Source organism: Grammomys surdaster, unplaced genomic scaffold (genome assembly GCF_004785775.1).
Source record: "Grammomys surdaster isolate TR1022 unplaced genomic scaffold, NIH_TR_1.0 67, whole genome shotgun sequence".
Classification (NCBI taxonomy): Eukaryota; Metazoa; Chordata; class Mammalia; order Rodentia; family Muridae; genus Grammomys; species Grammomys surdaster.
Genome location: NW_021604569.1, coordinates 4,089,094 through 4,117,028, shown reverse-complemented (window position 1 = coordinate 4,117,028; position 27,935 = coordinate 4,089,094). Strand labels below are relative to the sequence as shown.

Genomic DNA, 27,935 nt, shown 5'->3' with positions numbered 1-27,935 from the left:
TCTTTCAGAATGAAGAAAGCACTTGGTCCATCTAACGATGGCCACCATCCTCAGTTTTAGAATCATCCACTTGATATTACCTCACTACTTTTCAGTATGGCAGGAGCTACATGGCACAGACCTTCTGACTTAAAACACAAAAAAACACTGTACAATAAAGAAGTAGGTGGGAGATTCCATCTTTGCTGAATTACTGACAACATCCTCCTTGCAACCATTCTTTCTAGAAAGCTCTGTCCCCATTACTCTATTATGGTTACAGAGTCTCTAATATTGGTTTATAAAGTAATGGTCTGTCTAACCTGGTAATATAATCAACAGAAATGTCACATTAGAGATCAAGTGTGCACTCTCTAAAGTAGGGTAATAAACTGGATCGAGTCACCAAAGGTAAAAAGAGAAGAATGAAAGGGTGTTCATTGAAAATGCACCTGGGCAGTGTAGGCAGGCTTTCTAGTTTCATTTCTTATAATATTAGGGAAGAAAAGGAAAACACAAGATTTAGTAGGAAATAAAGCAAACTTGAAAACACTTGCTTCCAGTAGACAAGATGTGCCTAACATATTATATTTAGTCTGAAATTATGAGAAAATAGAAATGTTTGAACAAGAGGATAACCTGAAAGGAGATGGTGACAAATGGCAGAAAAATTTATACTTTTTCTTAGGCTTCTAGCTGTTGAGTGTGTTGTTGAATATTTTGTCAACTCAAATGAACAAAGAACAAAAAAAACATTACTGTGGTTCCTGTTATGATTTGAGCATCATGTTTATACCACACACTTCTGTAATGGGGCTTGGTGGTTGACTAAGGAGCTTCTGGGGCATGTGCCCTATGGTGTGGGGATAGGGGCATGATCCTGAGGGCTTTACCCCCTTGATGCATTAATAAAATAATACTGGAAGTGGGTAAGGGGTAGGGAGCCAGCCTTCCTGAAGGAAGTAGCCATTGAGTAGTCATTTGCTGAGTAGGCATTCACAGTTGCTCCTCCTTTTTCAGCTGCTCCTCTTCTGCTCATGGGATGCCATACTGAGTTCCTGCATTACATGACTCCACTCCAACAATGTGCAGCTTCATGATGCCCCCAGCGTCAAGGAAGCCCAAGACCATGCCTGGAACCTTGAAGACTGTAAACTAACACACATCTTTCTTCTACAGATTTATATTTTAGGCATTTTGTCACACAACAAAGCAAAGTCTGATTAATGTCTTACCACTTGTTATGATTCCAAAAGGGACTGGAGGAGAGTAGAGTGCAAAGTATCATGTTCCAAATAACTCTTTAGTACCTTTTACATTCTAGGTCCTTGTGGGACTACATAAGGGTATCTTGGTTCTTGGCTTGCCATGGGCCTAGAATCCTGAGACTCCAAGGGAGAAACAGCAGGTGTTCGGCCATGTCCCCAGAACCCAGGGTCCTGACAGGCAGTCTAGTCTCCATAAGCCTACATTGTTCAGTCAAGTAGGCCATTACAGCCCCTCTCAAAGTACACAGGTAGAAGGTATGTCTATAGACCTCAGGCCCTAGAGAGATTTACATACTAATGAAGGCTAGAGGGTGGAGCCAATTAAACATTCTTTCCCAGACCTTCCCCCTTTCTCCCTCCCTATTTAACTCAGGTCTGCCCTGAGTTTGATGGGGGTTACATCCATATCCATCTACCATCTGCCATGAAGATAAACCCTTTTGGAACTATGGACATTCTCGTGTCTTTGGGGCCTGCTGTCGCCAAAGCCTCCAGCCTCTAGAACCTTAGACCTTCTCCTGTTTGTCAACCCGCCGAGTGGAAAGCCTCCGGGACACCATCACAGCCTATTTTCCCACAGGTCCTCATTTGTGTGTGTGTGTGTGTGTGTGTGTGTGTGTGTGTGTAAAATGTAGAGTGATTAGGAAACATTACTCAATAATGCAAGGAGACTTTGCATTTAGGTACTGAACATTGTATCTTCCTAACCAAACAGTTCAATTAAAAGCCAAGAAATATTACAATTTAAAGAGACATATATAAATGTCAAAGGGGTGTGTGAATGAGATATATCAGTGAATAAATGTACTTACCACTCAGTTTGATAACCTGAGTTTGACTCATGGTACCCACATGGTAGAAGAAAATAATCAAAACTGTCAAGCTCTTGTCTAACCTCTACACCTGTGACACAGTACCCCATCCACCCAAAATAAATGTAATAAAAAATCAAATGTAAAAAAAGGACAGATGTCACATAGAATCAATGATTTCATTGTCTTTCCATGTTAACCAAAGACATATATATATATATATTCAAATTCACCAAAAAATAAGATATTAACAGTATAGTTTCCTGACTTTTGGAAAATATAGAGCATCTCAATATTTAATGGTTATTGCTTAATATCCTATAATAGAAACATGAGTTTGGTCCTTTGACTTAGTTGTAGAATAAGTTGTGGGCCCCGTGCCACTGCACTAGCTTATTACATGAAAAGAACTTCTCAATTTCCTTTACATGTATTTTGTAAGTCAGAGTCTTGAAACAAAAGGAAACCATGCAAGAAGCAATACAAGACTTGGATTCCATGGGAAAATATTTTTAAAGCAAGAAACATATTTTTCTTTGACACTGGACATCTTATATAACCAAACAGACATTTAAAATGCAATTTAGATATCATATTTTATGGTCATCAATGATGTCAAATTAGAACAGGTATTACATACTCAATGCCCAGGTCTGAAGTGTTTAAAAAAGCTCATTCTGTTAAATGCAGTCTGTCTCTAGAGAAATTAGGTATTGACTGCATGCCTCAGTGAGTAGAAAAATCTACAAAAATCCATATTACACATTGATCCAAATATTGCTTCTTAACATTACTAAGAATGCAACAAATTCTAAAACAGTGTCTTTGACACACATATAATTCTCTTTAATTATCTTGCAACAAGAACAAAATATGTCAGTGCTCGTACATGCTAGTTTTTATGGAGCGAAAAATTAATAATGAAGAACAAGTCTAATGTCCTTACTCTAGTTTTAGACTGAATGAAGCAAGTCACCGGCAGACACTACCCTGAGGTCACACAGAGTACTGAGTTTGGCAGAGTAACTGCCATGTTTAAAATCACAGCATTCATCAGCACTCCCTGAATTACCTTCTTTTCATTCCTCCTTTTGTCCTTCCACCTCATCTTGGTAGGCCCCTCTGCACAGCTTTTGGGTTTTAGTGAGCTTCTTAGTAACACACCTGGCCTTTGCTTTCTTTCCCTTTCATCTACACTCCTGCTATGTGAAGAAGAGTTAGAAAACATGGAGGGAAAAGGACGAAATGGATCATTAGACGCTATGTGCTCAGTGTCTAGATAACCACTTGGAGAGTCCGGGAGGTCAGTAGGCAGCCTGCTCAGGGCGGAAGCACCCCTTCCTGACTACACACAGGTAGACTTGCTGTGGGGAAAGCACTGGCAACTACAGGCTTGTTTCAGTCATAACTCTTCTGGATTCTTGTTACTTTCTTTTGCGGTGCTTTCTCCCTTGGATTGAATTAGGAAAATATTTTTCAGAGCTTAAACCACACAGTGGCTGTGTTAATAGTTAACATATGAATATTTATAAATCTGATTTTCTCCATTTGCATACAGGATTTGAACTCTTTTGTTCTGGTTTCTAAATACAGCTAAATGATTAGTTCATCTCTAACACAGTTCTAAGCTGAAATGGTTCATTTTCCAAAATTCAATGGGAAATATTAGGAACAAATACTGTTAAACACATGTGAAAATATCCAGTCTTCCATTTCTATACAAGAACCATTACACATACATTTAGCAAATACATGTATATAAGTCAACATACATGTAGAACATATGGACATACAGATATGTATTTACAAAAATGTTAGCATACTAAATGCATGAAAGAAATCTACTGATTCACAGGAAAGCTGGACCATCTGTGATAAAATGAATACTCATTGAAGCACAAGACTTGTCTGCAAACATCAAAATAGTTCACCTGTCACTTTCCATCTCTATGATCATGCTCAGCCAAATCTTCTCCCCAAGACCCAGAGTAGTGAAATCTATGTGTACAAAGCAATGTACGATTGGAAAGAGGAAAGTTTGAAAACAGAGCAGAAGTTATATTAAATCTTATGAAGACATTGCAAAAAGTACTATGAAAAATGAACTAAAGGACACTCAGAAATATTGCGGTTCAAGCTTTGGTTAAAACAACACACAGCCCACTCTGCTTCTCACACAGTTAAATGGTCCCTTCCACAGAATCAGCAATAGAACAGTAGTAAAAACGGTTGAGAATCTGTGTGGTGAGTTTCCAGGCATAAGACTAGGTGAGGAGTCTGTTTGTATCTCTGAAGATTCTATTCTATATCATAAGGTAAGTCTGGCAAAAGTTCTTTCGCTCATTGAGAATGAGTGAACAAGGTTACAATGCACCACTGCCTGTGCTGGAGATGACTTATGGTTAAGAACTTTTACTGTTCTTGCAGAGAATATAGGTTTGGTTCCCAACATCCACTTGGTGGTTAATAGGCATCCAGAACTCCGGTTATTAGGAATCCAATGCCTTTTTCTGACTTTGTGCGCACCAGGATGGATGTGGTGCACACAGTTACATGAAGGCCAAACTCACATACATAAAATAAATGAATCTAAATAAATTGTTTAAAAACTGCCACTATCAATCATCACTTTGTTTCCATATTCCCAACTTAATCAAAGTCAAGTAACATTTTACCTTTAAGTGTTAACTATGTCATTAACAATGTAACTGATGAAAATCACACAATACTGATCTTTACTTGAGAAAGACAATGTTTGATTTCTTTTACTCTGTTCCTGAGTATAAAAGCTAACACGCAATTCAGAAACTGTCCCCTGACAATATTCCTTGAAGGTGGTACACAGTCAACACACTGGCTCCACCTTCTTGATGGCCTTCCTTAAAAGACTGTGAGCTTTAATTGCTCTGGAAAATGATCAACACCCTCTGTATTACATGGTCAATGGCCCTTTTAATAGGAAAGGCAATAATATACAGTTGTTTGCACCAACTAAAACTCGTTAGAAAGTATTAGTTTAGGGTAAGAGTTCAACAACCATTACCAGTCAAATGTCTAATTGATGTTCAGTGAAGATGATTTCTTTCAGAGCTGTTTAAAAATTATCTGTTTGTTTTACCATGTCTGACAATACTTTTATAAACAAAGTTTGCAAAGAATATAATTTTGAAAGCCAAAGTTTTTTAATAATCGCCATTTTTTTTTCACTAGCATAACATTAGAATTGACTTTTTGTCTTGCTGACAGAGCAACTAAGAAAGTACAGTTGCACCGAGTATATTGATTGTGAGCAAAGCAGCCATCAGTGGGACTCAGCACCATATATTTTCAATATTGACCTCCTACTTCCTTTTCCATGGCTTTCTGGGCTGGCTATTGGATTTGGACTGCAGAGTAATAAACAGCTAAGGTTTAATTAATGGTAAATGAATACAAGACATAGGTTATGACTTTAACTAATTAGGGAATTGTTGAATTAAGTCTGCCTTGGAATGCAAGGCAGTACAATCAATATCCAATAAAAGGGCTATGTATGTAATTTACCTGCAAATGTGTTTCCAATACCATCAAAGTGAGTTTAAATAAGTAAGATCTATGAAATGCAACTGGGAGAGATTTCCCAAGTTAACACTTTGGGGGTTCAGAAGATACTGCTACTGTTCATAGAGTATCTCTTTCAAGGCTCTGAGAACTATGCAAAGCAAGTAGAATAATACGTGATGCCACCCCTGCCTCTGATGCCCCCTCAGCATAGCCTAGCAGCCTCATGGACAGACATGTGACTTCTCACCCTGAGGAATGTCAAACTTTGCTCCTTTCTCAAAAGCCACAAGCTCTGTGTAGTCACATGGTTTCTGGTTTCCGTCAGATATTTACTGAGATGACAGGACTTCACTATTTTGCACAAAAATCTTCCCAGAGTGCTTACCCTTCAGCCTGAGCATGCAACACTCATCTCAGGTAGCAGCTTCAGCACATGCAACTCAATCATCCTTCTGAAATAAAAATCATGAACCAGAAAAGAGAGTCCTACCCACTCCTTTGTGTGCATCCAAACTTGTAAACTCTATTGTCCCATTATGGCTCTTTCTGGGATCTTCCTGATACTGTTTGTGGTTCCCATTGGGACGATATCTATAGGAAAGTCCATAGTCTGCAAGATAAACCTGGAAGAGATCGAGAAGCCAATGAGTAATACTTTGTTTTCTGAAGATCTGACCTTTAAAATTAAGTCTTAAGAAACTTGTAAATTGTAGGCCAGTGATGTAGTTCACCAGCAAGCCTAAAGTTATCTGAGACCCACCAATAACTCACATGGCAGAAGGAGAGAATCACTTTCTGCAAGTTGACTTCTGACCTCCTAACCTCCACACATGCACTGTGGTACAGGCAAGCAAGGACGTGCATGCACACAGATACACACACATACACACCACAAAATAATCAATGAATTATACAGTTTAAATATGTTTTAAATAGAAACTTGAAAGTTAAGAGAAGGGCTGGAGAGATTGGTCAGTAGTTAAGAGAACTGACTGCTTTCCCAGAGGTTCTGAGTTCAATTCCCAGCAACCACATGGTGTCTCACAACGATTTGTAAAGGAATCTGATGCCCTCTTCTGGTGTGTCTGAAGACAGCTACAGTGTACTCATATACTACATTTTGAAACATAAAATGTAGTATATGAGTACTAATACATTTTATTCAAATTATGCAAAACTGAACACACTAAGTAGACAGTCTATGATTCTGCTAGAATGATTGAAAAGGAAGTGTGGGGAATGGTGAGGTCTGGGAAATATTGTCAAACAAGAAAGGGAAAGGCCTAGGAAGTACCATTCCTTGGAGTTCTGCTTCAGACAGTTACTCACAAAGTGTGTTCACAAGTTCACAAGCTGCTTCATTACTTTAAGCAAGCACAGCCAGCCAGGCAGTTATGGCTTCATTTCACCCAGGAGACAGCTGAGCACCCAAGTAGCCAATAACTCATCTGAGTCACTGTAGTAGTAAAGGGAAGAGGGTTGAAAACCAGGCCAGTGTGACTCGATGCCCCTCCAGTATGGCCGAGTACTTGGCAAAGTCTGAAGTTACACTGAAGTGAAAGTAATGTCAACTACCACTCAGTACCCATCAGGAGCCACAAGCTAGATCTTATGTTGATATATTTTTAAGAAAATTTATGATACTACAAAAGGAAGGAATGAAAGAAAAAGAGGAAAGATGGAAGGAGAGAACAAACTTATGGAAGCCTAAATTATTCACTGTCTAGCCAATCTCCAGTACAGAGTGAAGTTTAATTTGAGTTAATTTTTAAACCATATGAGGAGAAAAACAACAGGCAGTTAGTGGTTTTTACTTCAAGCAAACAGATATTCCCCTGGTTTTAATAGCCAATCTTAAGAAACTCAAGCTTCACATTATTACTGGAATGGGGGTGTTCACTTGTACTAAGACAAGCCATAGGAATACTTAAACATCTAGCTTCTCAATGCATTTAAATGGGCATCATATGATTTTTCTAAATATACTAACTCTCCTTTTCCTATAGGAGTAGGACAGCCCCATTTGCTTCCCCATCATTTGATTTTAGAGATCTATGGCACTTATTTATGATAATAATCGTAGTTCCACCTAATTTTCTATTAGCTGTTTTATATAATTTAGTGTGAATGAAGGGAAGGTGTGTCATAATATCTACAAAGTGATAAAAAATATAATAGAAATAATAGTCACCAACTTTTACCAACACCAGTTTCCAAGAAGGTTTACTTGTTTCTGAGAATGTCTGTGACACCCAAGCAAAAAAAAAAAAAAAAAAAAAAAAAACTAGGTTAAGCTAATGCTTTCATGGACTTTGAACTTTAACTATTTTGTTTGGGAAGACAGTGTGTTAGTCACTGAGGGGAAGATGGTGTGTCAGTGACTGATGGGCAAGCTCATCAAAAAAGAACTGTTCTTTCTCCTGTAAGGAGTCTAGTAAGCTGAAAGCCTCCAGGAACTTGGCCACTGGGATCAGTCAGACAATTGGCAACCTGAGCCACACCATTACTGGGCAGTTCCCACACACGACCAATCATGGAGAAGGCATACTGCCATTTCTTCCCACCTGACATCTCCTCTGATGGGCAGTCTTTACTTTGGAACATCACAGCTGGATGGGAGACCTACCTAGTACTGCCAGTATCACATTACATATACTCCATAAAGTTCTTGAACTCCTAATTCTATCTCAGCATCTGCCTTCCTGAGAGCTGATCTGACAGATGACCAGTAAATCATAGCCTTGACTAATGAATGAACTGAAATTCTCCTTTAGAGCAACCGTAAAAATCACAACATTCCTAGACTGGGCAAGTCTATCTCAAAGCTCCACTTTCTTTGTTGCCTGGTCAGAGCAAGTCCCACACATGGTGTTCTCCAGCTCTATGCTGCTAAGGCTTCACTTCTGGTCTCCCTTGTCACCTGATGCGGTCAGACTTTAAATGCTCTAGTTTTGTAGTTTGGTGATTGAAACTGCGGATGATTAGAGGGTGTCTGTGATGAGACTCCTGAAGCACTTTGCATGGGAAGTAGTTTCCTCTCCACAGAGACAGCTCTTCCCTCCCTCCCCCCCAGGGGCTTCTCCACTCTTACTGAAAGCCTGAATTCACACTTATTCTTCCTGGCAAATCCTACCCTGACATGGTAGATCTCTTAAACCACAAGGCAATTTATCAGGATTTACTTGTGTCCACGTGAATTTGCTATTTTAAAAATATACAAAAACATTTCTCTTTTCTTTGTATTTAGAAGTTGGATAACCCTAAAGAGAAGACAAGACAAACTGGACAGACTTAAATGTTCTGTTCTACAGATTTCTGCTTGACTTGAACTGGTAGCACACAAACAGAATAAACCAAATTACATTTAATAGATCAGGAGTCAAAAAAAGTTATTGGGAATCACAAGCTTTAAAGAAAAGTGCATATTTATTGGGTCTTTGCTAAGTGAGAAAGACTAGTGCTGGTGCTTGTTAAACCATTCAAACTTCCCTGAAATGACATTATTTTAAGTTCTTTCTGGATTGTTAGAATATGGGATACATGAGGCTAGGTGCTCTCCACAAAACAAACTTCTAGTAGCTGGTGAAGCTGAGATTAGAACTTCTATCCATCTGACAAGAAGCTGAGATTTGGCCATTGGCTGCACACTAAAGGAAGGAAGAGTGAAGTGGGCACATCTATAGATCTGGAGACAACACTTGCTCTGAGAACAATAAACAGCCTGTGAAGTTTCTGATCAAGAGGAGCCTACATCCATCACAGAGTCTCAGAAAAAGAAGCAACATTTAAAGTTGGAGATATACTTCTAGAGATGAAAACATAGAAACAACACAGGAAGGAAAGCCAGAGAGGACCTGGGTCAGTATATGCTGGCAGCAGAAAGGGCAGTGGAATCAACACAGGCCAAAAGACTTGGAGTATTTTAAAGAGACTTTGAAGGTTGCTCTAAGAAGCTGGGACACAAGTTACAGAAAAACTCTGGCAAGAAACAACATCAGAAGCACTGGTAGTGTGCTAAATGGAAAAGAAGCAAAATGTATGAGAAAAAGGCAATGGGATGTAGCTGTTTGTATTCTCATGCTAACTATGTTCCCCCAAAATCCTGTTTACAGTGTCTCACACATAAGACTGAGAGACCTTGACCCCAGTTAGTTCTGATTGGTAAATAAAGATGCTGATTGGCAATGGATGGGCAGCGTAGACAGAAGAAGGACTTTTAGGATTCCTGGGCAAGGGACAAAGGAGAAGGAAAGAAAGATCTGCTATCCCTGGGAAGGAGGAGAAACACTATACCTGAGAGGTGCAGAAGACAGAGAGTAAAGCCATCATGTAGGTGCCAGGAATGCAGCCCAAGAGGGCTGCACATCTGGGCCCAGGGTAGCCAAGATAGAATACAGGCTTTAATAAGTAATAACTCAGGAATATCTGAGGAAGACAGTTTAGCCATGTGGAGGGTAGGACATGGCCCAACCATTGAGCTGTTTTAGACATATCAAAATATAAAGGCTGTCTGTGTCTCTCATTCAAGAATATAAAGCATTGGGGCAGGCAGCAGGAATGCACTGCCACCACTGGGATCATTTGAGTAGCTTTAATTGGGCACAGCAACAGATGGCGCCCAACGTGGGAAAAAACACAGCCTTAAAAATTAATTGGAAATTCTTGAATGGAAAACATATGCCTTGCTTTATGATTAGGAGGTTGGGAGAATTGGTTTCTTAGCAGAGCTGAGAGGTTTTTGCCCAAGCCACATGGGTTTGGGACTAGGACAAAAGATATACTACTTTAGCGCACTTAATTCAGGATACATGACATCCCTCAATCCAACCCGGATAAAGCTGAGTGGTGGGCTCAGGATTTAGCCTGAGCCCTTTTCAAAGGCTTCTAAGCTGTCTCAGGGAGTTTAAGCCCAGAGGTGCAGGGAATCCCTGCTGTGCAAGGAGACAAGCTGCTCAGAATGCAGAAGGCAAGGTTACATGACTCCTACAATCAAATAAAAAAATTAGAAATAATGGAACTTTAGAAGTCAATACTATCTTAATCCACTAGGTTCTTTGAATGTGGGCTCCACAGGAATTCTGGGATTGCTTAGCCTGGCATATGACAGACACATTGGTAGTCTGAGAATAGACTTAACTGTTAATGAAAGGGAATTTAATTGAAGTTAAATAGGAAAAGATATTAATTCAACTTACATAAAGAGAAAGATTATATATATATAATCTCCACAGAGATATTAATCCACAGAAGAGAGAATGAATGAAAATTACTTAACTGTTTTTAAGTATACATAGATAAATAAATGAATTGAGGCCTTTCATCTTAAAATGTAGGAACAAGGTCAGGGAAGAGGAAGAAAAAAAAACTTTATCTCAACAGATAATAGAAACCTAGGTCTTTGATCTCATTTAAGAACAAGAAGAGACTGAAAGGGAGCTTTATCTGAAACAGATGAGATAATTTTAGATCCTTGGTCTTAAAAAAGGTGGAGTGGATAAAGGCAGGAGATTGGGAGAGGGACCTTTCTCAATAATAATTGGTTAAGATTGCTTTAAATTGTTTTAATTATCCCATTGAAGTTACAATTTCTTAAATTGGTATAGAATTTATATATTGATACATGTTTAAGGTTTTCATTGGTTCAAATTGTTGTATATAGATGCAAAATTTAAAATTAATTTTGTTACTCTTAGATAGACATTATGCCTATGCAACTCATTAAGAATACAAGGCTTAGACCCAGTCCTTCTAATAGCTGCTATTACAAATTTTTAAAACTGTTTTGGATGATTACATAATGCAAGTTAAGAGTCAGACAGTAAACTCATGGTAATATTAGATTCTGATTAAATTATAATAAAGTGTTTTCAATATTATTCAAATAGAAATAGCTAAGAGTAGTCAAGGTTTAACAGTTCAGATATACCATATATAGATAGGTAGTCTTCAAAAGCATCAGACATTCACAGAATATGACAATTAAAATCATTTCATTATTACTAGATCTTTTGACTAGAAAACATGTATACTCCTGACAGTACCCACCTCCCAATTCATAGAAGATATTCAACATCATTATCTCCATATGGAATTGCCCCAATTGTGACAAGGTAGCTACTTGGCAAGAATTGCCCTAATTCATCTGCAGGATGAATACTATCCAGGAAAAAATACTATCCAGGAAAGGGCACATGATGTGGGACAGTCAGCAGCTTAGCTCTGAAGAAACAGGGTAAGCTAGTCCTCTGTAATTCCTGCTTCACTTAAGGTCTGTCAGATGGTTCTGGGTTAGAAGGCTGAAGACAGATGTTCCAACATTATGAGGAATGTAAGGGACTGTCCAAGCAGCCAGCCGTCTCTACAAATTGTTTAAGTTTTGGAAGCTATGATTTTATGTTTCCTAGATATTCAGGCAATAATTCATTCTCGGATCTCTGATGGGGTTGAAGACTAGTTATATTCTCATAATCAAACTTATGTTGTTTAGCATTAAAGAAGATGATGTAGATTTGAAAGGATGGTTTTCAGATGGTAAACCAAGTTAAAATCAAAACGTAATTCAGGTATAAAATTGCAAACTCTTTAAGTTGGGATAGATGATAGGGTAAATTGACAAAACTGATGGACTGGACATTATTAGTGTGTATCACACCTTATAGTTTATATAACTATTATAACTATGTTCAATGTATATCCGAGAGAAAAGCTCTGTTTTTATGGACAAAAAGGGGGAATATAGCTGTTTGTATTCTCATGCTAATTATGTTCTCCCAAAAAAAATCTGTTTACAGGGTCCCACATGTAACACTGAGGGATCCTATCCCCAATTGGTTCTGAATGGTAAATAAAGATGCTGACAGCCAATGGATGGGCAGGGCAGACAGAGGCAGAACTTTCACCATTCCTAGGTGAGGGACAGAGGAGGAGGAAATATAGATCTACAATATCTGGGAAGGAGGAGAGACACCACACTTGTGACATGTAGAAGACAGAAACCATAGCTGTCATGTAGGCGCCAGGAATGCAACCCAAGGGGATCCAGGATAGCCAAGTTGAAATATAGGTAGTAACTCGGAAATATCTGAGGGAGGCAGTTTAGTGACATGGAGGGTAGGAAGTGGCTCAACCATTGAGGTGTTTTAAACATATCAAAATGTAAAGGCTGTGTGTGTGTCTTTCATTTGAGAATATAAAGCATTGGGGCAGGCAGCAGGAACATGCTGCCACCACCAGGATAATTTCTGTGGTAATTATTGTACACAGCAACAGTAGGAGGCAGACTAGGCTGCTAAAATGGAACCTAGAGAAGTGGGACAGTCATCATAATAAATGGGGAGGAGTCTGGAGAAACTCTGAATGGCTGAATAAGTGATGGGTGTCAATTACTAGGGAGGGGCATTGAGGAAGAAGAGATTTAAAAAACAATCACTTCTGTACCAAAAGTAAATTAACCAATGGACAAATCTATTCATTCAGCTCTGGGTTCTAATACCAGGGTAGGAGTGAGTGACAGCCTTACAGGAAAAAAAAAGTCTCTCTTTCACGCTAAGGGTGAAATCTTCAAGCAATGAGAAGCTCTGAGTACAAATGAGCTACACTACCTCAAAAAAAAGTGCAGCTTTCAGTTCGTAGAACTCAAGATGCACAATCAAGAACATGAGCTCTGGGATGAGACTCATTAGTCTGCGGCCATTTCTACCTCCATGGCTACCTATGGAGTCTAGCCAAGTTACTTCTTTTGAATTTCAGTTTTATCATGCAAGCTAAAACTCCTTCAAATATCTCCTTCAAGTGATAATCTAAAGGTAAAATGATTTAAACATAGAAATCTTATACCAGCACCCATTACAGAGTAACTACTTGAAATAATATCTAATCAGAATATATGCCATGCTTCATAAATACAAATATTTACAGAACAAAATAAATCAGGTAATTTGTGTTGTCTTTATGAAAACCATTACTTTCTAGATAGTATTCCCAAAGCTGTGGAAGATAAGCATGCCACACTGCTCTACTCTGTGCTGGTGGCTAAAGCATCCCCTTCTTGTACATGGGCATCCCTGTGTGCACACATCAGCGTCTCTCTATGCATTTTTGTCTCTCGAGTCTCCCAAAGTCAGACTGAATAGGGCCCTCCCTATTCCATTTATTCCTATAAATGACTTTATATTATTTTGATCCCTATTTTTAAATCAGGTCTCAATCAAATGTATTGGGGATGGAACACCATCTGCTTTGAGCGGATACCTTTAATCCAAAACAATTCCTATTTCTCTTTGCAGACAAACTGACCGTTCTTTCTATAAGATATTTCCATGTTCCAGAACTTCAGAAAAAACAACAGCAAAACAACAACAACAAAAAACAAAATAAAACAAAACAAAAAGACAGTAAGTGTATCTGACATTTTGTTAGGAGTAGCAATGCAACATGATACTATGGTGAAAACTTTTTGTTTTTTGAACATATATACATAAATATTTTGGTAAAATTCCTGAGTACCTATAATTTACTTTTAATATACTTCTGCCAAAAATAAAATTTTAAAATGTAACACGTATATTAACCTCTAAAATTAACTTGTATAAAAAGATCTCTATTTGGCAGTATGGTTTAAATTTTGACAAATAAAGTTTAAAAATATGGACCTCCCTAGCCATGAAATTCTGTATTTAACAGTTTTCTTTGTGTTATACTGAACAATATATTTCATAAAATATTAATTTTAAATATGGACACAGGTTGCTAAATTTACATTTTTATATTATTATTGTCAATATTTCCTATCCATTGCTGTTCCCCCCAAAAAATAATATGTTAATAGTCCCTATTCAGAGAATTGCCATTTCTGTATCTTAAATATATACTCTTAATTTTGCTCTTAATATGCAACAGTGAGAATAATCTTGAAGAATAGGAATACTAGGAAGCTGCCAATGCATTTGATTATTTAAACAACTTAAAATCCTTCAGTAAATAACTGAGTTTAAATAATCAGTATTACTAACTAATACATTACAAAAGTTAAATGTAAATTAAATTTTGGGCTATTTTGATTTCATTTGACAAATCTAATGAAAGAATACAAAGTAACTTTGAGAAAATCTAGATATATAGCAGGAAGGTGGAATGACTAATGTTCTAAAAAATAACATTTGCTATCTGTCATGTCTTAACACTCATATGCTGACAGGTTACATCCCTGGGAGGGCCATCCTCTCAGACTCAGTAGATAGCTGTAGACAGAAACACATATAGCCCAATAGGCAAGGAGTTTCATAGTCCTTTCACACACTCCTCCTACTCAATGAGGCTACAAATACTATATCGAAACTTGCTTCACACCTTGGCTCATCAACAAAGTTTTTCTTGAAGAGTTATAAGAAAGAAATACAAACACACCTGGTATGAGAAATGAAAAGAAAGGACAAAACACCAACCCATAAACCTCCCAGTTCAGAAAGGATATCAACACAGCATGCAAGAACTAAGTACTCTCTGTGTTAAAACACAATAGGAGCTAATGGAAATCAGTCATGATCAGGATCCATCAAAATCAGCAGGGAAGCCCCCACATAAACAAGGACACACCAGGCTTGTGATAGAAAGAATACACCCTGATCAGCAAAAGGGGTGTCTTTCAAGATAGAAAAGAAACAGCTGCACCAGTGACAGTCAAGTTGTTAACTCTCTCATGTGATACTGGAGGATAGAGCAGGAGAGATATTACTCAAAACCACCATGGAGCAGCATCATTCCAGATAAGGCCAATATAAGGAGTTACGATAAAGTCGGCATACTCTTTTCTAAGCAGTAGATCAACATGTATATGACTAGGACCTGAAGACCAACCAGGCAATGGCTCCCCATATTCTACAATCAGGAAGGTTTTATAAACACATTTAAGACAGTTTAGAAAGTCCAAAATGTTGATATTCAGCAATACAGATATACAATCCCATTTTACTATGAACATTATATAATGCCAATGGCATAACAAATGTTCAAAACATTGGCTAAAACTTCTTTAACATCATTTCTAAGGATGTCTCTTCTGTAAGTATATGTTTCTCAATATAATTTATTTTATTTTATTTTTACAGTTGCTAGCTCCATTTTGTTTTTTTATTGGATGTTATATTTATTTACCTTTCAATGTTATACCTTCTCCCATTCCTCCCAAAACCACTTATCTCATCCCCACTCCTCTTACTTCTATGAGGGTGTGCTCCCACCATCTACCCATTCCTGCCTCCATGCTCTCGAATTCCCTAACACTAGGGCATTCAACCTTTCAGGGACCAAGGCTCTCCTCTTCCACTGATGCCTGACAAGGCCATCCTCAACTACCATACAGGTGGAGCCATGAGTCCTTCCCTTTGTTTTCCCAGGCTGGAGGTTTAGACCCTGGGAGCTCTGGTTGAGTATTTTGATACTCCTAAGAAGGACCAAAGCACCCAAACTTTGGTCTTCCTTCTTCTTCTTGAGCTTCATGTGGTCTATGCATTGTATCTTAGGTATTGTGAGCTTTTGGGCTAATATCCACTTATCAGTGAGTGAATGTCATGTGTATTCTTTTGTGATTGGGTATCACTTGGGATGATATTTTCGAGTTTTTCCATTTGCCTAAGAATTTCATGAACTCATTGTTTTTAATAGCTAAATAGTGCTCCATTGTGTAAATGTACCATATTTTCTGTATCCATTCCTCTGTTGAAGGACATCTGGGTTCTTTCCAGCTTCTGGCTATTATGAATAAGGTTGCTAATGAACATAGTGGAGCATGTGTCTCTATTGTATGTTGGAACATTTTTTGGGTATATACCCAGGAGTGGTATAGTTGGGTCCTCAGGTAATACTATGTTCAATTTTCTGAGGAACCGCCAGACTGCTTTCCATAGTGGTTGTACCAGCTTACAATCCCACCAACAATGAAGGAGTGTTCCTCTTTCTCTATATCCTCGCCAGCATCTGCTGTCATCTGAGGTTTTGATGTTAGCCATTCTGACTGGTGTGAGGTAGAATCCTCAGGGTTGTATTGATTTGCATTTCTCTAATGAACATTTCTTTAGGTGCTTCTCGGCCATTAAATATTCCTCAGTTGGAAAATTCTTGGTTTAGCTCTGTATCCCATTTTGTTTTATTGGATGTTTTATTTACATTTCATATGTTGTCCCCTTACCACATCTCCAACCCACCCAGGAACCCCCTATCCCCTCACTCCTCCTCCTTCTTCTCTGTGGATGTAACCCCTACCTACCCCCTACTCCCAACTCCCCACCCTCAAATTCCCACCCCCTGGGGCGTCCAGCCTTCATGAAGTCAAGGATCTCTTCTTCCACCTATGCCCAGCAGGGCCCTCCGCTCTTACGTATACAGCTGAAGCCATGGATCTTTACCTAAGTGCTCCCAGGCTGGTGGTTTAGACCCTAGGAGCTGTGGTTGGTTGGTATTGTTGCTCTCCTCATGGGGCCACAAACCCTTTCAGCTCCAATGGTCTTCACTCTAACTCCTCCATTGAAAACCCCATGATCAGTTCAATGGCTAGTTGTGAGTATCTGTCTCTGAATTTGTCAGACTCTTGCAGACCTCTGAGGAGATATCTATATCAGGGTCTTATCTGCATGCACTTCCTGACTTCCACATCAGCATCTACCTTTGGTGACTGCACATGGGATGGATACTCAGGTGGAATGGTCTTCAGACGGCCCCTCCTTCAGTTTCTGTCCCTCACTTTGTCTCCATATTTGCTCCCTTGAGTATTTTGTTGCTCCTTCTAAGAAGGACCGAATCACCCCAACTTGGTCTTCCTTCTTCATGAGCTTCATGTGGCGTGTGAGTTGCATCTTGGGCATTTCAAGGTTCTGGGCTAATATCCAATAATCAGTGAGTGAATACCATGTGTGTTCTTTTGTGATTGGTTTACCTCACTCAGGATGATAATTTCTAGTTCCATCCATTTACCTAGGAACCTCTCGAATTCACTGTTTTTAATAGCTGAGTAATACTCCATTGTGTAAATGTATCACATTTTTTTGAATCCATTCCTCAGTTGAAGGATATCTGGGTTCTTTCCAGCTCCTGGCTATTATAAATAAGGCTGCTATGAACATAGTTGAGCATATGTCCTTGTTATATGTTCGAGCATCTTCTGGGTATATGCCTAGGAGTGGTATAGCTGGATCCTCAGGTAATGCTATGTCCAATTTTCTGAGGAACTGCCACACTGATTTCCAAAGTGGTTGCACCATCTTGCAGTCCCACCAACAATGGAGGAATGTTCCTCTTTTTCCATACCCTCGCCAGCATCTACTATCACTTGAGTTTATAATCTTAGCCATTCTAACTGGTGTGAGATGGAATCTTAGGGTTGTTTTGATTTGCATTTCCCTGATGACTAAGGATGCTGAACATTTCTTTAGATGCTTCTCGGCCATTCGAGTTTCTTCCATTGAAAATTCTTTGTTAAGCTCTATACCCCATTTTTTAATAGGGTTATTTGGTTGTCTGGAGTCTAATTTCTTGAGTTCTTTGTATATATTGGATATTAGCCCTCTATCAGATGTAGGATTGATAAAGATCTTTTCCCAATTTGTTGGTTGTCGTTTTGTCCTATTGACAGTGTCCTTTGCCTTACAGAAACTTTGCAATTTTATGAAGTCCCATTTGTCAATTCTTGATCTTAGAGCATATGCCATTGGTGTTCTGTTCAGGAACTTTTCCCCTGTGCCCAAGTATTCGAGGGTCTTCCCCACCTTCTCTTCTATTAGTTTCAATGTATCTGGTTTTATGTGGAGGTCCTTTATCCACTTAGACTTCAGCTTTGTACAAGGAGATAAGAATGGATCAATTTTCATTCTTCTACATGTTGTCCTCCAGTTGAACCAGCACCATTTGTTGAAAATGCTGTCCTTTTTCCACTGGACAGTTTTAGCTCCTTTGTCAAAGATCAAGTGACCATATATGTGTGGGTTCATTTCTGGGTCTTCAATTCTAGTCCACTGATCTTCCTGCCTGTCTCTGTACCAATACCATCCTGGTCCTTTGGGCTGGGGAAGACAGAGTGGGTCTGCTCTTGTGGAGATACTGAATCCTGAGCCATCCTAGAGGAACCACTGCACCCAGAGCAGAAGGATTTCCAGATCCAAGAGGTGGCCTGAGTCCCAGGAGTTCTTCCACCCAGGAGATTAGGATCATGAGACCACAGTGACATCTGGACTCTGAGGAGCTCTGCCACAAGCAAGATAACTGCAAATACAGACTCCAGTCTTACACAGTGAGGGCAGGTAACACTAGAGTTAACCAGATGGCGAAAGGCAAGCGCAAGAACATAAGCAACGGAAACCAAAGTTACTTGGCATCATCAGTACCCAGTTCTCCCAATAGAGCAAGCCCTGGACACCCCATCAAACCAGAAAAGCAGGATTCAGGATTAAAATCACTTCTCATGATGATGACAGAGGATTATAAGAAGGACATAAGTAACTCCCTTAAAGAAATACAGGAGAGTACAAGTAAACAGGTAGAAGCCCTTAAAGAGGAATCACAGAAATCCCTTAAAGAACTGCAAGAAAACACAAAGAAGGAATTAAACAAAAACATTCAGGATCTGAAAATGGAAATAGAAACAATAAAGAAAGCTCAAAGGGAGACAACCATGGAGATAGAAAACCTAGGAAAGAGATCAGGAGTCATAGAGACAAGCATCACCAACCGAATACAAGAGATAGAAGAGAGAATCTCAAATGCAGAAGATACTATAGAAACTATTGTCACAGTTGTCAAAGAAAATGCAAAATGCATAATTTATTTTAAACTTTATAACTTAGATACTGCTTAATTAAACCAACATAAAAAGAAAAATCGTATTTCCTATACTGAATACAATATCACCAGCGAAGGATTTCTTAGTCTTTTTGTTTAATAGAAATAATTTCATAAAACTCTCATGTTTAAATGGAGATAACTTGAGTAAAAGGTCCAAGATTACCTTTGACATGCAGAGGATAAGACCACTATAGTATTATCAAGAAATTATAATGCACATATTCAAAAAACTAAGTATATTGTAAGTTCATCTAAACTGATCTTAAGTACTGATCTGAGTTTTCAAAGTTTTAAACATGTAAGGGAATACTGTTACCCACAAGCTCTTGAACAATGTACTGGGAGAGCAATAGCAAGCACTCAAAAGATGTCTAGGAAATGTTGGCACATAGGCGAATATCTAGAATGGTCTAAGATATGTCATACTAAGAGCAAACATGGGGATAAGTGAAAGAACACACAAATGGCATACCTCCTAAAAGAAAATGATACTGCTAAACCATAAAAGACTAACAGGAGAACAATCAAAGGGAACCATACACACACACTGGATATGCAGTACAGAGAAATAACTGAGAGTCACAAACAACTCCCATGACACTGCCACAGACAGCTTTCCAGCCATCCTTTCCAAAACAAAAGTGAAGGGGTAAAGGCAGGGTGGGAGTGCATAATAACTGAAAGGAAACAATCACTGAAGTAAAAGAAATTTAAAGACCATAAGACAGCATAACACAGAGCACTATATAAATTTGGAAAACTATATTTATGAACACTAGAAAAGTACTTTATAAGACCAAAAATTAATAAACATACACAAAATGACACAACTAGAGATAAAGAGCTTAAACAACCATTTCCATATTGCAAGCATACAGAACAGTAAACAAACAGACTGAACAAAAAAAGAAATTCCCCTCAGCACATAGTAATCAAAATGTACAGAACAAAGAAAGCCTATTAAAAGCTGCAAGGGAATAAGAACAAATAACATAAAGTCAGACCTATTAGAATTACACCTGACTTCTCAATAAAGACTCTAAAAGCCTGTCCAGAAGGGCCTGGACAGATGTTCTAAAAACTCTAAGGGACCTCTGATCCCAGCTGAGACTACTATATCCAGCAAAACTTTCAATCACCATAAATGGAAAAAGTAGACATTCCATGATATAAGTAAAGTGAAGCAATCTCTACCTACAAACCCAGCCCTCCATAAAGTACTAGAAGGAAACATCTAACCAAGAGGTTAAGTACATTTTAAAAAACAAAGGAAATAAATACTCAAGACCAACAAAATCAAAAGCAGGGAAGCACACATAATACCATCAACAACAATAATGACAACATAACAGGAATGACAATCATTGGTCATTGGTATCTCTCACCATCAGAGGTCTAAATTTCCTTTAAAAGAAAACAAAAACTGCAGACTAAGAGACAGGATGTGAAACCAGGATACATCCTTCTTCTGCCTTCAAGAAAAAAACTTTAACCTTGGGACAAATAGATGTCTTTTCAGGGTAAAAGGGTAGAAGAACATATTCCGAGCAAATGGCCTAAGAAGTAAGCTAGCTGGTGTATCCATTTTAATATCTGACAAAATAGACTTCAAACCACTAGTCAGAAGAGATAAAGGACACTACATTGTAGGTTTGATTTTTTTCAAAACCTACTTTTAATAAGGATTCTTAAATGCTTTAACCTCCCTTCTAGCCTACCACCCACCAGAGATAGTGGAAAAGAAAGGTTATTAGGATATGGGGGAGTGGATCTGTTTAGAAATTGTTCTTTGGAACAAATGCAATCTGTGTTGCCAGAAAATCAGTAGTAGCAGCTCGATCCACTCACAGACATATCACGAATATACCAACAGTCTAGTTCAATAGTGTTGGTATAGCAAACATAAATCACCAGTGGTGGCAGACCCAGCAGAAACAGCCAGACCACCACTGAATCAGCATGAGTCAGCCAAGACCAGTAGGGGTGCCACAAGAAGTTCTCTGCTGTAACTCTCTCAATGAAGATCAGCTAAGTCGAAAGTATGAGAGCAAGAACCACTGCAAAGCTAGCTATGCAAGCCCCATCACTGTCTGTGAGACTTGTTTATACTCCCTCCAAACATCACATGTCCTCCCACAGTTCTTGCCTCACCACACGAGTCTGTCTTAGCAAAACTCCACATGAGTCTATCTTAGCAAAAATCCCCTGAGAGAGTCCATCTTAGGAAAACTCCATGTGAGTCTGTATCAGTCTGTATCAGAATTGGACCATTCTGCCAATTGGTCCCAGTCTGCAGAAGCAGCACGAAGCTGCCAGAACAACACCAGAAGTTTTTTAGTGTTTCTTTCGATGGTGTTACCACAAATAGAGCTCAGCAACACAATGTAAGACAAACCAATACATGTGTGTTGTTAGCAAAGAACAGTGAGGCAGAGCAAAGCAAACCAATGCTCGAGCTCCCACTGTCTGTGGGATTGTATTTAGACTCATTCATCACAAGTCCTTTCATGTGTTTGCTTTAGCAAAATACCCTTTCACTTGTGTCCACTTCAGGAAAACACTCCTTCATATGCCTGCCCCAGCAAAACACCATCCAACACATCTGACTTTCAAAAAAAAACCCCAAAAGTTTCCACTTCACTACATACTCATCAAAAGAAAAATCCACCGAAGATGACACTGCAATAATTATCATCTGTGTACCAAACCTAAGAGCATCCAAGTTTGGAGAAGAAAACAAAACAAAACATGACTACAGCTCCTGTCACATAATTACATAATAAAATTTACACACTTATTGTGGGGACCTCAATACCCCACTCTCACCAATAGACAGGTCATCCAGACAAAAACTAGGCAAATAAAAGGCAGAACTAACCAAAATTATGAACCAAATGAAATAATAAAACTCAAAGATGAAATCACTAAAATAGAAGCAAAAAAAGAAAAACAATAAGAGGAATTAATGAAATAGAGCTGGTTCTTTGAGAAAATTAGTAAGAATGAGAAATCCTTATCCAAATTTACTAAAAGGAGGAGAGAGAATATCCAAATAAAATTAAATGAAAAGGGGGATATAACAACAGACACCGAGGAAACCCAGTGTCTGTTTAAAGAACTTTAAAGTACTTACCTTAAACTATGTTTAAAGAACATACTTTAAAAACCTGTACTATACCAACAGCATAGTTTTGGCACAAAAATAGACATTGATCAATGGGATCACATTAAAGACCCAGATATAAATCCACATATAAATGGATACCCAATTTTTTTTATAAAGAAGACAAAAATATACACTGAAAAAAGACAACATCTTCAACAAATGGTGCTGGTCAAACTAGATGCCTGCATTTAAAAGAATCCACATAACTTTCACCCTGTATAAAACCCAACTCCAGAATACTGGATCTGTACACTATTCCCAGGGCCACAGTTTTGCCTGTATCCCTGGAAGCCTGCTGCCCCTGAAGACAATCAGGTGAGATCTCCACACTCTAATCTCCTGCCCACAGGCAAGTATAAGGTCTCCCAGCAAGGAAAGCAGCCACAAGAAATATACCCTGGCCCCTCTGCACTCCAACTTTTGTTGCACATCTCTACCTGCAATCCTGGAGGCCTGTACCCATCAGAGACTATCAGCTCTGCCTGCATCACTGGAGGCCTACTGCCACACAAGGCAAGCAGAAGCCTCAAGCCATTAGGGACCACCAGCTCTGCCTGCATCCCTAGAAGCCTGTTGCCACCCAGGACCACCAGCTCTACCTACAATCCCAGATACCTGCTACCATCAGGGACAACTGGGCCTTCCAATACCAGGGGCAACCAGATGGCTGAAGTCCAACATAAGAACAAAATCAATAAAAGCCAGGGCAATGTAGCACCACCAGAAAGCCATCTATTCTACTACAGCAAGCTCTGGATATCCTAACACACCTGAAGTACAAGAAAATGACCTTAAATCTAATCTTTAAAGATGATAGAAGCTTTTAAAAAGAAAATGAATAAAATGTTAAAAAATACAGGAAAATACAAACACACAGGTAGAAGGCTTTAAAAAATAAATTAACAAATATAAAGAAATGTAGGAAAATATAATTAAATTGTAAAAGAAATAAATACAACTGTTCATGACCTCAAGATGGAAATAAAAGCAATTTAAAAGAAAAAAAATGGAGGCAATCCTGAAGATAGAAAGCCTAGGAAAGAGAACAGGAACTTCAGATGCAAGTATCACCAACAGAATACAAGAGATGGAAAAGAGAATCTCAGTCATAGAAGAAATTGATATATCAGTCAAAGAAAATGCCAAATCTAAAAATTTCTAGCAAAAAAAATCCAGAAAATTTGGGGGGTGGGGTGGGGTGGTGGTGGGAATGATTAGCTCAGGCAGGGTCGTGGGATCCTGTTGGGCTGTGTTGTGTTTCCTCGGCTTGGAAGAGACCGGAGCATGGGAATCTTCACTGAGTTCACTCCACCGGAGCCAGGTGGGTGCTGCAGGGCCCTGCCCGGGTGTGAAGAGGTGCACGGGGAGATCTCAGTCTAAGGTCTTGTAGGGGGCAGAGGTCTTGGATGGGGACCCTAGACAAGAAGGCTTGTGGGAATCAACTGGTCTCAGACTCCTGGGCTCCCAGGTGCTGCCGAAAGTCGCGGAAGAGTTGAGACTGGGGGAATGTGGGCTGGACTGGCATCTGAGAGGGGTAAGAGGGAGAGCTCCGGGACAGCACCCCACGGGGTGAAAGACTGTTGGTTACCTTACTTGCTAGGCAGGGTCAGCTAGCTTGGTTGAATCTGCGGCCTCCTTGGCTAGAACACAGAGAAGTCCTCCATGGGAGATTAGACAATGGCTCAATAGTTGAGACCTTTTCCACAGTTCCCCATGGTGGGCCCCTAAGACATGAGTAAATCCAGGGTTCTAAAAGGCTTTATTTTCATGGTGGATGGTAGATGGATCTGGATGCACCACCATTTAGGTCAGGGTGAACCTGACTTAAATAGGGAGGGAGGAGAGTCTGGGGAGGAATGCTTAATTGGGTACATCCCCTGGCCTTCAGGTATCTCATTAGAATGTAAATCTCTTGAGGCTGAGGCCTGTAGTCATGCCCTCTACCTGTGCTGGGTGATACAAATCTCTCTTAGAGAGGGGCTGTATTGGTCTGAGTGACTGAAAATCATGGGTCAATGGCGTGTTAGAAGCCTGGGGTCTGGAAGTGTGGCCAAGCACCTGCCATTGCCCCATTGAGGTCCCGGGTTCAAGGCCTGGGCCACACCAGAAACCACATTGTCCTTTCACAGCCCTACAATTTGGGACATTATGAAAAAGACTAAAACTAAGAATAGCAGGAACGGAAGAAGGAGAAGATTCACAGGTCAAAGGCCCAGAAAATATCTTCAACAATATAAACATCAAAAAAAAAAACAAAAAAAAACCAAAAAAAACCAATTACCCTAGTCTAAAGAAAGAGATGACTATGAGCATACAAGAAGCCCACAGAATACCAAAATGACTGGATCAGAAAAGAAAATCCTCCTGGCAAGTGATAATCAAAACACTGAATCATAGAACAATGAATGAATATTAAAAACTGCAAGAGAGCCAGGCAGTGGTGGTGCACACCTTTAATCTCACCACTTGGGAGGCAGAGACAGGTGGATTTCTAAGTTCGAGGCCAGCCTAGTCTACAGAGTGAGTTCTAGGTCAGCCAGTGCTACACAGAGAAACCATGTCTCGAAAAAAAAAAAAAAAAAAAGGAAAGAAACATGCAAGGGAAACAGGCCAAGTAATATATGAATTCAGATATCTCAGATTTATACCTGCCTTCTCAAAAGAGACTCTAAAAGCCATATGAGCATAGGCAGATGTCTTACCCTGAGACCACAGATATCAAGCTGAATTACTACACCCATCAAGGCTTTCAATCATCATAGATAGAAAAAACAAGATATTCCATGACAAAACCAAATTTAAACAATTTTTCCACTAATCTAGCCTACAGAGGGTATTATAAGGAAAACTTCAACATAAGGAGGCTAACAACACCCAAGAAATGATTAGTTGATTAATATTCTCTCTCTCTCTCTCTCTCTCTCTCTCTCTCTCTCTCTCTCTCTCTCCCTCTCTCCCTCTCCCTCTCTCTCTCTCTCTCTCTCTCTCACACACACACACACACATACACTACTACTGCTACTACCAACACCACCAAAATAGCAAGAATCAACAATCATTAGTCATTAGTATTTCTCATCTTCAATGGACTCAATTTCCCAATAAAAAGACACAGGCTAACAGAATTGATCTATAAGCAGGATCGATTATTCTGGTGTATATTAGAACCACACATCAGCAAAAAAGATGGACCTTAACACAGAATAAAGGACTAGTAAAAAAAAGTTTTTAAAGCAAATAAACTCAAGAAATGTGATGGAGTACCAATTCTAATATTTAATAAAATAGGCTTTCAACCAAAAGTAATCAAAAGAGATGAGAGAAGACACTTCCTACTCATCAAAGGAAAAATCCACCAAGATGATGTCTCAATGCTGAACATCCATGACCCAAATGCAATGGTACCCACATTTGTAAAAGAAACATTACTGGGACTGTAAAGATGGTTCGGTGGTTAAAAGCATTGACTACTCTTCCAGAAGTCCTGAGTTCAATTCCTAGCAACCACATGGTAGCTCACAGCCATCTGTAACAGGATCCAATACTGGTCAGCTGTTTAAAGTAAGGACATCATGAAATTTGCAGGCAAATGGATGAAACTAGAAAATATCATCCTGAGTGGTATATCCCAGACCCAAAAGGACATGCATGGTATGCACTCACTTAAATGAATATTAGCCATAAAGTACCAGTTACCCACACTATAATCCACAGACTCAAAGAAGCTAAAAAATAAGAGGGACAGTAAGGCAGGATACTTGAATCTCACTCAAAAGGGGAAATAAAATAGTTACTAGAGGTGGAAGTAGGTAGGCAGGCAACTGGGTGGGAGAGGAGATAGGAAAGAGAGTGAATGGTGGAGGGGGGCATGGTGTGTGTTCAGGCATGGAAAAGAGGGCAAGAGAGAGAATGGGAGTTGGCTTGCTGGTTGGGGAGAAGGGTACATCTCTAGGACCTCTACCATTTGTGATGGTGGAGGCTCCAAGGAGTTTATGTAAGTGATTCTAACTCCTAGCAGTGGGGTATATGGATCCTAAAGAGCCACCTTCTGTAGCCAGGTAAGACTCCTAGTAAAGCGATAAGGACACCTTCCCACCCACAAAACCTTTGAGCCAAAATTTGTCCTGCCTACAAGAAGCACAGGGACAAAGATGGAACAGAAACTGAGGGAATGGCCAATCAATGACTAGCCCAAAGTGAGACCCATCCTATAGGTAAGAATCTACTAATGATACTCTGTTTTACTTGCAGACAGGAGGCAAGCATAATTGTCCTCTGAGAGGCTCTAGTTAGCAGCTGATGGAAACATTCAGAGACCCACAACCAAACATTAGATGGAGCTCCAAGAGTCTTACGGAAGAGTTGGAGGAAGATTGAGGAACTCAGAAAGCATATGGACTTCATAGGAAGACCAACACAATCAACTAACCTGAACCCTTCTAAGAGACTGAACCACCAACCAAAGAACATATACACCTAGACCTAGGCCCCCTGAACATACGTAGTAGATGTGCAGCTTGGTCTTTATGCGAGTCCTGAACAACCTGAGTGGGGACTATCCAAAAAGCTGTTGCCTGCCTGTGAATCCTGTTTCCCTAACTGGGCTGTCTTGTCTGGCCTCAGTGGGAGAGGATGTGCCTAGTCCTGCAATGACTTGAGTTGCCAATGTGGGTTAGAACCAAGGTGGAGATGACAGAGGGACTGTGTGTGGAGGGTGGAGGGGATGTTGAGAGAAGACAGGATGGCTGTTATTGGGATGTAAATATGGGGCTGTGGAATCCTGGGTGTTCGGCCACGCCCCCAGAACCCAGAGACCTAACATACAGCCCCCTTGCTGGGTCACGTAAGGCCCAGGTAGCGGGCGGGCTAACAGGTCTCCCAAGCCCGGCCCCTCTCCCGCTTCTAATATAAGCAAACCCCTTCTGACATTTTTTGGGAGAGCTCCTCACCATCTAAACCCACCGCCATGTCAACAAATCTGGACGACTTTATTTCCATGTGTCTCTTGAAATCCTGGACTTTGTGTAAGTCAAAACCAGCGCGGCAGGGCATGGGGAGAAAGAAGCCTTTTCACCCGCCCCAGTGCTCTCTGTGCTTTAGCAGGCGCAGGGAACACTTTCTCCTGACAACAGCCGCCTGCTGACACCACCTTCCCAGGGGGGCCCCCTGCCGGGGCGCACAGAGTCCTGGTGTCTCTGTTTCTGTGACCCTGTGGTGCCGGCAGTGTGTGGGCTGTTCAAACTCTAGGGCATGGGCGAGACCGAACCATCAACTGAGAGTGCTGAGCTGAGGTCCCCGGGACGCCCCCACCTGCTCCTGCTTGCGCCCATGCCGCTG

At 39.8% G+C, this 27,935-nt stretch overlaps 1 protein-coding gene across 6 annotated transcripts in view; it reads right to left on the bottom strand.

The window, feature by feature from the left end:
• Positions 1–27,935, bottom strand: part of Vrk2 (VRK serine/threonine kinase 2) — a 116,877-nt gene that overhangs the window by 21,034 nt on the left and 67,908 nt on the right. For all 6 annotated transcript variants that reach the window (XM_028777681.1, XM_028777689.1, XM_028777672.1 and 3 more), the window contains exon 8: positions 6,093–6,225. In XM_028777681.1, the coding sequence (XP_028633514.1) occupies positions 6,093–6,225 (133 nt within the window). The remainder of the gene's footprint in view (positions 1–6,092; positions 6,226–27,935) is intronic.